The 11,809-nt window shown below is 40.8% G+C and overlaps 1 protein-coding gene across 1 annotated transcript in view; it reads right to left on the bottom strand.

Moving 5' to 3' along the window:
- The window catches only part of FABP6 (fatty acid binding protein 6), a 95,863-nt gene extending 84,853 nt beyond the window's left edge, over positions 1-11,010 (bottom strand). The window contains exon 1 of the mRNA XM_044659846.1: positions 10,899-11,010. Coding sequence (XP_044515781.1) covers positions 10,899-11,010 — 112 coding nt within the window. The remainder of the gene's footprint in view (positions 1-10,898) is intronic.
- Between the last annotated feature and the right edge of the window lie 799 nt (positions 11,011-11,809).

The following is an 11,809-nucleotide window of genomic DNA, read 5'->3' on the forward strand; positions in this document are numbered from 1 at the left end:
AATAGAAGAAATAGAATACTTAAATAATCCCATATCAGAAAAAGAAATTGAACAAGCCATCAGAGAACTTCTGAAGAAAAAATCACCAGGGCCTGATGGATTCACAAGTGAATTCTATCAAACATTCAAAGAACAACTAATCCCAATACTATACAAATTATTTGATATAATAAGCAAAGAAGGAGTCCTACCAAACTCCTTTTATGACACAAATATGGTACTGATTCCAAAGCCAGGTAGATCAAAAACAGAGAAAGTAAACTACACACCAATCTCCCTAATGAACATAGATGCAAAAATATTAAATAGAATACTAGCAAAAAGACTCCAACAAGTGATCAAGAGGATTATCCACCATGATCAGGTGGGATTTATACCAGGGATTCAAGGATGATTCAACATTAGGAAAACCATTCATATAATTGACCATATCAACAAGCTAACAAACAAAAATCACATGATTATCTCAATAGATGCTGAAAAAGCCTTTGGCAAAATACAACATCCATTCCTATTGAAAATACCAGAAAGTATAGGAATAGAAGGACCTTTCCTAAAAATAATAAACAGTATATATCTAAAACTATCAACAAGCATCATATGCAATGGGGATAAATTAGAAGCCTTCCCAATAAGATCAGGAGTGAAAAAAGGATGCCTATTGTCACCTCTATTATTTAACATTGTACTAGAAACACTAGCAGTAGCAATTAGAGAAGAAAAAGAAATTGAAGGTATTAAAATGGGCAATGAGGAGACTAAGATATCATTCTTTACAGATGATATGATGGCCTACTTAAAAAATCCTAGAGAATCAACTAAAAAGCTAATAGAAATAATCAACAACTTTAGCAAAGTTGCAGGATACAAAATAAATGCACATAAATCATTATCATTTCCATATATTTCCAACACATCACAGCAGCAAGAGGTAGAAAGAGAAACGCCACTTAAAATCACCCTAGATAGGGGCAGCTGGGTAGCTCTGTGGATAGAGAGCCAGGCCTAGAGACGGGAGGTCCTAGGTTCAAATCTGGCCTCAGACACTTCCCAGCTGTGTGACCTCCGACAAGTCACTTGACCCCCATTGCCTACCCTTACCACTCTTCCACCAAGGAACTAATACACAGAAGTTAAGGGTTTAAAAAAATCACCGTAGATATATAAAATACTTAGGAATCTATCTACCAAAACAAATACAGCAATTATGCGAACACAACTACAAAACACTTTCCAAACAATTAAAATTAGATATAAACAATTGGAAAAACATTGATTGCTCATGGGTAGGACAAGCTAACATAACAAAAATGACCATCCTACCCAAATTAATTTACTTATTTAGTACCATACCTATCAAACTACCAAGAAACTTTTTTACAGAATTAGAAAAAAATATAATAAAGTTCATTTGGAAGAACAAAAGATCAAGAATATCAAGGGAAATAATGGAAAAAAATGTGAAGGAAGATGGCCTAGCAGTACCAGATATTAAACTATAGTATAAAACAGAGGTTATCAAAACAATATGGTACTGGCTAAGAGACAGAAGGGAGGATCAGTGGAATAGACTTGGAGTGAGTGACGTCAGCAAGACAGTGTATGATAAACCCAAAGAGCTCAATTTTGGGGACAAAAATTCACTATTTGACAAAAACTGTTTGGAAAATTGGAAAACAATATGGGAGAGATTAGGATTAGATCAACATCTCACACCCTACACCAAGATAAATTCAGAATGGGTGAATGACTCGAATATAAAGAAGGAAACTGTAAGAAAATTAAGTGAACATAGAATACTATACCTGTCAGATCTATGGGAAAGGGAAAATTTTACAATCAAGCAAGAGTTAGAGAAAATTACAAAATGTAAAATAAATGATTTTGATTATATTAAATTAAAAAGCTTTTGTACAGGGGCAGCTGGGTAGCTCAGTGGAGTGAGAGCCAGGCCTAGAGACAGGAGGTCCTAGGTTCAAACCCGGCCTCAGCCACTTCCCAGCTGTGTGACCCTGGGCAAGTCACTTGACCCCCATTGCCCACCCTTACCAATCTTCCACCTATGAGACAATACAGCGAAGTACAAGGGTTTAAAAAAAAAAAAAGCTTTTGTACAGACAAAAACAATGTAGTCAAAATCAGAAGGGAAACAACAAATTGAGAAAAAATCTTTATAACAAAAAACTCTGACAGAGGTCTAATTACTCAAATATACAAGGAGCTAAATCAATTGTATAAAAAATCAAGCCATTCCCCAATTGATAAATGGGCAAGGGACATGAATAGGCAATTTTCAGGTAAAGAAATCAAAACTATCAATAAGCACATGAGAAAAATGTTCTAAATCTCTAATAATTAGAGAAATGCAAATGAAAACAACTCTGAGGTACCACCTCACACCTAGCAGATTGCCTAAAATGATTGGAGAGAGTAATGAATGTTGGAGGGGATGTGGCAAAATTGGGACATTAATGCATTGCTGGTGGAGTTGTGAAATGATCCAACCATTCTGGATGGCAATTTGGAACTATGCCCAAAGAGCTCTAAAAGACTGCCTGCCCTTCGATCTAGCCATAGCATTGCTGGTTTTGTATGCCAAAGAGATCATAGATAAACAGACTTGTAGGAAAATATTTATAGCTGCACTTTTTGTGGGGGCAAAAAACTGGAAAAAGAAGGGATGCCCTTCAATTGGGGAATGGCTGAACAAATTGTTGTATATGTCAGTGATGGAATATTATTGTGCTCAAAGGAATAATAAACTGGAGGAATTCCATGTGAACTGGAAAGACCTCCAGGAATTGATGCAAAGTGAAAGGAGCAGAGCCAAAAGAACATTGTATACAGAGACTGATACACTGTAGTAAAATCGAATGTAATGGACTTCTCTACTGGCAGCAATGCAATGACCCAGGACAATTCTGGGGGATTTATGGAAAGGAACACTACCCACATTCGGAGGAAGAACTGCAGGAGTGGAAACACAAAAGAAAAACAACCAGTCGAACACATGGGTTGATGCAGGCATGGTTGGGGATGTAGACACTAAATGACCACACCAATACAACTATCAATAATATGTAAATAAGTCCTGATTGATCACACATGTTAAAACCAGTGGAAATGTGTGTTGGATATGGGGAGGTGTGAAGGGGAATAAAGGGGACAGTAAAAACAAGAATCATGTCACCATGGAAAATTTTTCTAAAAAAATAAAATATAAAAAAAAAAGAATTGATATTGGGTATCACTTACAAGACAGAAGAGCAGTAAGAGCTAGGTAACTGGAGTTAAGTGACTTGCCCAGGGTCATATAGCTAGGAAGTATCTGAGGTCAGATTTGAACCCAGGTCCTCCTGACACTAACCCTAGGGCTCTATCTATTGTGCTACCTAATTGTCCCCACAATGCATCTCTAAGGAATTATACTTACCATTTTTTAAAATGTCTATATGCCATATTTCCCTAGATTATGTAAGGTCCTTCACAGGATAGGAGTTGGGAGGCTGCACTTCTTGTATCTTTCTAAGCAGCAAGCCCAATGCTGAGCACCTACTGAAAAGGTGCCCAGAAAAGCCTGGCTGGCTGATTTATAAATACTGCAGCAGACTATGGACCTGGTATAATTAACACAGGATGGGAGAGTCAGGAGATCTGAACATCCCTAGAAATGCTGACCGACCTGAAAAAAACACTTCCCTTCCTCCCCGGGCTGGCAGTTCTCTACCTTTTCCTGAGCCAAGTTTTCCAGCTTTCAAAATGCCCCAAAGATGAGGAGAAGCCTCTCTGAACATAAGACCCACTGAAGGAGGCACTTTCCAAAGGACCTGATGGGTGGTGGGCATTCATCAGACTTTAACCACTGATCTCAGGACTGTGGTATCAGTGAAAAAGTAAGAGCTCTGTGGTGTCAGCAAAAGGGTTTCTGGGGCCAGTTGCACTGGTAAGAAGGGCTCCTTTTGTTTGGATCTATCTCCCAGAGCATTTCTTGGCATCATGCCCAGGACTTGGACTGAAAAATGGAGCAAGGAGGATCAGACCAAATCCACAGGTTCCCAGAGCACAGGGATCAGGCCAGATGGGATTTATTGTGCTTGTAACTCCTCATACTCATCCCTCTCCCACAGGATGGGAGTGCCATGGGGTGGGGGAAAAGAGTGAGAGAGGGGGTGGGAAGAGAGAGGATTTCGGGAAGGAGAAAGCTCATGTTTCTTCGTGTGGCTTCTCTGCTGCCTTCCTTACTTCCCAGACCTATCCAGACATGGAAATCCCTTGCCTGTACTCTTTGTACCAATGCCAATCCACTACTATCTACAGCAGTGGTTCCCAAATTTTTTTGGCCTACTGCCCCCTTTCCAGAAAAAAAATTACTTAGCTCCCTGGAAATTAATTTTTTAAAATTGTAATAGCAATTAATAGGAAAGATAAGTGCACCTGTGGCCATCACCCCTCCCCCTGGATCAATGCAGCACCCACCAGGGGGTGGTCGCACCCACTTTGGGAATCACTGATCTAGAGTCTTCCTTTAATCTCCATGATATAAAAATACTGTACATTTCAGTCCTATACGATTACATCTCAATTTGGGAGAAAAGGACATTGGAGAAAGAGTTACAAAAATGATACATTAAAGAGGGGTTACTTCTTTTACAAACAGATTCACCTCAGGATTTCACAGAGGATATGTTCAAAGAACAGGAACTGAGAAATCCATTCCACCTCCCAAGGCAGCCCTAATTTTTAGGAAATCTTCCTATACATCAGGGTTAAGCTTTTTCCAGCTTCCACTCATTGTTCTAAGTTCTTCTCTTCTCTCCAGCCTAATCTGTCTTCCTCAGGACTGGCCCATCTATAGAAGTGGAGAGCCTTTTTTGTCATGAGTCCTTGCAGTTGTCTTGGATCCTTACCTTGTTGAAAATAGTTAAGTCATTTACAATTAGTCATACATTATTGCTGTTGCTGTGTACAATGTTCTCCTGGTTCTGCTCAATCCACTTTGCATCACTTCAGAGAAGTCTTTCCAGTTGTTGTTTTTTTTTGTGTGTGTGTGATTATCTTATCTGTCATTTCTTTTTTTTTAAAGATAGCGAATTAACTTCATGCAATGAACATATCTTTGTCTATCATTTCTAATGGCACAATAGTATTACAATAATATACCACAAGTTGTTCAGACATTTTCCAACTGTTGGACATCCCCTTAGTTTCCAATTCTTTGCCACCATCAAAAGTACGAGTAGATCCTTTTCCTCTATGGTTGACCCCTTTAGGTTACAGATCTAGTAGTGGTATTGCTGGGTCAGTTTGGAAGTTGTATGGAAGATAGATTGAAGAGGAGGGAGTCTGGAACCAAGAAAAATAATTAAGAATCTGTCATAATAATACAGGGAAGAGATGATGAGAGTCTGAGCTGTAGTGGACACCCTGTAAGTGGGAAGAAGAGGATGTTGTTCAATAAATTCTGTTGGTTGGTTGATCAGATAAATCATCATAGGCAGTAGGGATGGCTTACCAGTGCTAGTGAGAAACAGATCTCCAATTATAAAGTCATATGTAAGAGCTGGAAGAGACTAGAAAGGTCATTTAATCTAACCCTCATCCTGTACAGAAAAGGAAACTCAGGACTAGAGAAGAAGAAATCTCTTGCCTGAGGCCACACAGCTAGTTAGTGGAAGAGTCAGGATTTGAATCTAGGGTGTTTTTTTTTTTTAAGTGTTGTTTCAGTTCTGTGGTTATATATTCCCGGGGAAGTCATTTATAAGTGCTTCCAATGAATAAATGCATAACTTTAGTTGTGTGGCCTTGAAAAGGTACTTTATCTCTCCAGGATACTCTCATCCAACACCAGGCATAGGTAATTGGCACATAGAAGGCATTTGATAAGTGCTTAATTGACTAATTGATCTTTATGATGAGAGGAGGAGATGGAATAAGACCCATTCTAGCTCTAAAATTCTATGGCAGTCCGAAAAAAATGAACTGCTTTCATATGAATCTATGTCTATGTCTATTTCTATCACCCCAAAGAAGCCCTAGAAGCCATGTTTTACCCTCTTTTTTGTAATGCTCCACAAAAGTTGAATTATACACAGTACCTGATTGTGGCACAGAAGTGACCTCCCCGAATTCTTGAGGGCTGTGCCAATGGAGCCCAGAGAGGACTGCATGGTCTAAGGGAGTGATGGCGGGCCCTTTAGAGACCGAGTGCCATGCCCCACCCCCCTCTTGCCCCAGACAGGTTCCCATTGGGTGCTGGGCAGAGGGGCAGGTGATGTCCTCAGGCAAGCATGGAGAGGGGGAGGGGTGCAGCCCAGCCCCAAGTCCATCTGGCTTTCTAGTAATGAACTCTGGCAGGTAAAGAAGTGCCCACAGAGAGAGTGCTATGTGCCCTCTCTGGCACATGAGCCATAGGTTCTCCACCATGGATCTAAGGATTAGCTAGCTAAATTCAGGCAGGTTGGCTGCAGTGATTGCTTTTTTTTTGCTACAACATCTCTCAAAGACTTTTGCTATCATAAAGCTATACTCTACCTCTATGGAGTACACAAACATGTCACAAATGTGGACCCAAATCCTTGAAGTATTAAAGTGTGTGGTATTTATAAACCTGTAGTTTTCATTCATTATACATTTGTACATATCTACATATGCACACACGCACATATATATATGTATATATGTGGATATATACATATATAAATATACACAGGTACACATTGGGTAATTAGGTAGCATGGTGGCTAGAGTGCCAGCCCTAGAATCAGAAAGACTTGAATTCAAATCCAGCCTCAGATACTTATTAGCTGTGTGACCCTGGGCAAGTAACTCAACCCTGCTTGCCTCAGTTTCTTCACTTTTCAAATGAGCTGAAGAAGAAAATGACAAACCATTCTAATATCTTTGCCAAGGAAACTCAAAATGAGGCCAAAAAGAGCTGGTCACAACTGAAATGAATCCACAACAAATACAACAACAAACCACCTCTAGGAGTTGCTCCCTCAGGAGGCACTCCAACTTATGATTTGGGTGGAGTCTCCAAAGAGTGTCTGGTACCTGGAAGTTCTAAAGAAATGTCTATACTAGACTTCAAGGTTGTATCTTGTGGGGCAGCTCTTTAAAACTATAGCTATTTACATGATAATACACATATAACCCAGATTGAATGGTGGCCCAGCACCAGGAAGGGAAGGGGGAGGGAGGGAGATAATTTGAATCTTATAACTTGGGAAGATTTGTGTGGAAATTTGTTACGATATGTAATTGGTAATAAATAAATTAACTAATTAAAAGAAAAAATAAAACTATAGGTAATGGCCCCCACCCCCCACTGGTGTGCTTCCCATTTAGTAGTCAGGAGAAATAATTAGCTCTTAGCAAAGACATTTCCTGAGACAATATGTAGAAGGGGATAGAGTGGTAAGCCAGTTATTCAACCACTCCTACCTACCTGCCATCTTACTACTCATTGCCCAGATTTTCCAGCATAAACACTCCTTCTTTTCTATGGGATGGTATCTATAAATCTGAAAATCTCTTTATCCTTTTATTTATTCTGAGCCTCTCACTAGAGATGGTACTTCTGGCAAACCAAAGTTGGATCTTTTTTTCTCTCATCTCTAGGGAGGTTTTGCCCAAGTCACTTCTTTCCAACTGTATTCTCAGTAAGTCACCCCACTGGAAAAAAAATTGTCCATGGTTAATACTGTTTATCCATACAACGTATACATTTCAATCAAAGAAAGGTAAACAGACTTTCCCCATACCCAGAAAGAAAAGCTTCAGGATCCTGGGAAGGAGCCCTGGGAGAAAGGAAGATAGAGGGATCTGTAGTGAGAGAGGCAGGATGGGCAGAGGGTGTGGGTACAGCTTCCAGCCTGGTGTACCTGTGCTGAGCTATCCCTGGCATCCTCACTGCCAGAGTGGTAGCAGGTTCCTTGCCTCGGCGCAGTCACTTGTCTCTGTGCTTCTGTTCTTCCAGTTCACTTGGATTCTTATAGCTTCCCATTCTCCAGATCCTTAAAATCTGTCTCCTAGGAGAAGTGAAATGACTTTTTTTCTTGTTGTTCAGTTGTGTCTAACTCTTCATGACCCCATTTGGGGTTTTCTTGGCAGATACCAGAGTGGTTTGCCATTTCCTTTTCCAGCTTGTTTTACAGATAAAGAAACTGAGGCAAACAGGATTAAGTGACTTACTGAGGGTCAGACAGCTAGTGTCTGAAGTCAACTTTAAACTCAGGTCTTACTGACATTCTGTCTACTGGACCACCTAGCTGCCCAAAAGGACTTTTTTTTTTAAACCCTCACCTTCTGTCTTGGAGCCAATACACAGTATTGTGGCAGAAGACTGGTAAGGGTAGGCAATGGGGGTCAAGTGACTTGCTCAGGGTCACACAGCTTAGAAGTATCTGAGGCCAGATTTGAACCTAGAACCTCGTGTCTCTAGGCTTGGCTCTCAATTCACTGAGCTACCAGGCTGCTCCCCCCCAAAAGGACTTTTAAAGATCACTTAAGGCTGGGGCAGGTAGGTTGTACAATGGATAGAACCCCACAACTGAAGTTAGGAAGACTTCAGTTCAAATCTTACCTTTGACACTTAGTTGGAGTGTCTCTGGGCAGCTCACTTAATCTCTGTCTGCCTCAGTTTCCTCATCTATAAAAGGAGGATAATAATAGTACCAACTTCCCGGAATTGTAAAGCTTAAATGAGAGGATATTTGTAAGGTACTTAGCAGAGTACCTGACACATATGTTAGCTATTATTATTGTGCTGTTTCCTTCTGATTCACTCAAGGCATTTTCTAAATGTGTGTCTCCTAATTACTTAGCATGGCCTGAAGTTTTCCAGTTTAAGACCTTGTTGTCAGCCCCCTTTCTCTAGCTGGGTTGCAGCTTTTCAAGAACACTTACACAGAAAAACAAGAAAATTAGCTCCAAAACATCCTCTCCTAAAAATCTGGGGAGCACTCTCCTTACAAATGCGCACAGCGTCCAGGAGAAGAGTAGGCATGTACCCCAAGTAAAAAACTAGTGAGACATACATGTAGAGTCCATGCAGCCAAGCTCCTCCTTCCTCTGCTACCTCCAAGCCTTCCAGGGCTTTCTTCTCTCCAGAAGCAACTAACCATGAAGCTCCTTACTGAGCAGCACATGTCTCTGCCAGGAAGGCTGTAGGGTTGGGCCTCCACAATTTTGCTTCTCCCTTTAGTTTACTCTTAAAAAAACAAAAAACCTTACCTTCTATCTTGGAATCATTACTGTGTATTGGTTCCAAGGCAGAAGAGCAGTAAGGGTTAGGCAATGGAGTTAAGTGACTTGCCCAGGATCGCACAGCTAGGAAGTGTCTAAAGTCAGATTTGAACCTAGGACCTCCTGCCTCTAAATTCACTGAGCCACTCTGTTGCCCCCTAGTTTGACTCTTGAAGGCCAGAGCTGTCTTTAGATTCTAGAACAGGCTCTCAGAGTATCTAGGGAGCTAGCAACCTGGCCTTTTGAGGGTCCATGAAAGTAAAGCTTGTTTTTAGCCCAGCTTATTATTCCCTTTCTGAATCAGAAGAGATATGTTTATACTTTGTCAAGGGATTACTAGGATTTAACACCTCACTACCACATCAACCTAGCCACTCACTGGAAGGGAAATTTGTCTCCCCCCTCCATATATATGTTTATAACAATCTATACATACATATGTATACACATACACATACATAAACATGTGAACATCTGAGGAGAAATCAAATCCTCTCTTCTCTACCATTTCCCACCATTTCAACATCAGTTGCCTTTAGCAAGTCAATTAGGGCATTTTTATGGGCAAAGTCCATAAGGCTCTGCGAATTCTATTCACAAATAATCCAGAAATTAAGTCTCTTTCACAAGAATACCATACAAAATTCATGCTACCTAATTTTAGTGAGCAGACATCATTTTACAAGATTCTAACAGGTTTCCCTTTATATATATTTTTTTAACCCTTAACTTCTGTGTATTGGCTCCTAGATGGAAGAGTGGTAAGGGTGGGCAATGAGGGGGTCAAGTGACTTGCCCAAGGTCACACAGCTGGGAAGTGTCTGAGGCCGGATTTGAACCTAGGACCTCCTGTCTCTAGGCCTGACTCTCAATCCACTGAGCTACCCAGCTGCCCCCATGGTTTCCCTTTATATTGATGATGATGGAGGCCTTCCCCAACCAAAAGAAGACAAAGAATTTGAAGACTGGTTTGGAAGGATTGTCAGAGCCTGCTACTAAGCTGCCATCTTAGCTCTGCCCCCTAAGACAAAGGATTTGAGGCACTGTGAAAGCAACACCTCCCAAGGTCTCTATCTACCTTCTTTATTTTTGCCTTCCTCCCTCTCCTTTATTTGCATGCCAAGACCTAGAACATTTGAAGGGGCTGATGTAAGCCTCAGTTATCTCAGATTCACACAAACTTTTGGAGTTCGGTGGAATATAGCCCCCCAAAGATGTTTTGGGGTAGGAGAATGCAGATAGATAATCAGGATGTGATTGGAGTTAAATGGAGACTTCCTAATATTAAATTAGATATTGGTTCAAGTCAAAGAATTCTATTCTTGCGGGAGGAAGTAGAATTCAGCAGACAAGTCTACAAATGCCTGTAAGCTCTAATTAGTTGCTTGGCTCTGTTGTGTTTCAAAAGAGCTTTGACCCTAGCTACTGACAGACCTCTGTGCTTTTGGAGACAGAGCACCACTCCTGAGAATGGGAGGGCCTACCTTTCTCATTAAAAGTGCTAAAACTTTGCTTTTGGGAATAGAAGCTTAAAACAACAACAACAACAAAAGGCCAAATCAACTCTTCTTATGGGAAAAATGGAAAAAGGAGTCCCTCAGTTAAAGACGGTAGCTGAAGTCCAATAGGTGGCATCAGTGAGAACTGGCTACCATAGACACAAGGACCACCACCCATGAAGGCCAGTGGGAAGCAGGCCCAGCAGGATAACTCAATGGCATCATCAAAAAGGTAACAGAAGCCCTGCTGCATCTGTTTCTGCATGCAGGCTCCTCCATGCATCAGCCATGATTACTCTTACGTGAGTTTACCCTCTGCAGTATCCCCTGGGTGAGCCCAAGTCTCCCACTGATGGTTTGTGTGTGCTTATGGGAAATAATACCCAGTTTAGGGGAAGGTGGCTGTGCTTTCATTTTATTAAACACCTTTGCCTTGAACAGTGTCCTCAGCTAGGGCTTATGGCAGGGTGTGCTGGAGCCAGCTCTAATTTGCATGCTCTGATTGTTAAATTTGTTAATAAACACACTAAATCAGGGTTTCATTTGTTATTTGGTGATTAACTAGATTTTAAAAAGTGATGGGAAAATGCAAATAATGCAAATTAAACTTAAAAGTGTATCATTAGTTAATTTCCCCAATCCTATCCTAGCAGGTTGTTAAACATTTACTCAGCACATGCCTGCTTGTGAGCTATGGTTTTGACCATAGAATACTGTGAGCCTGGCTGGGGCAGCTTTGTTGGGAAGATCCACAGGTAAGAGAGAGTGGCCTAGACATTACAAACATTCGTATAATACTCCAGGGTTACAAAGCATACATCTTCATTCCCTATTTCATTTGAGCCTGACAATATCTATAAGGCAGGTGCAGGAGGACATATAGTGTCCCCATTTCCTGGATGAGGAAACTGAGGCTTGGAGAGAAGCAAAATAAGTTTCTAATGGTCACATAGCTAATGAGGGACTGAGGCGTTACCTAAGGACCAGTTTTCCATGTTCAAGTCCAGTACATTTTCCACTATAGCAAAGGGCCTCTGTTTTACCATATTTTAAAAAAAAATGGC

This window comes from Gracilinanus agilis, chromosome 2 (assembly GCF_016433145.1).
Source record: "Gracilinanus agilis isolate LMUSP501 chromosome 2, AgileGrace, whole genome shotgun sequence".
In the NCBI taxonomy this organism is placed as follows: Eukaryota; Metazoa; Chordata; class Mammalia; order Didelphimorphia; family Didelphidae; genus Gracilinanus; species Gracilinanus agilis.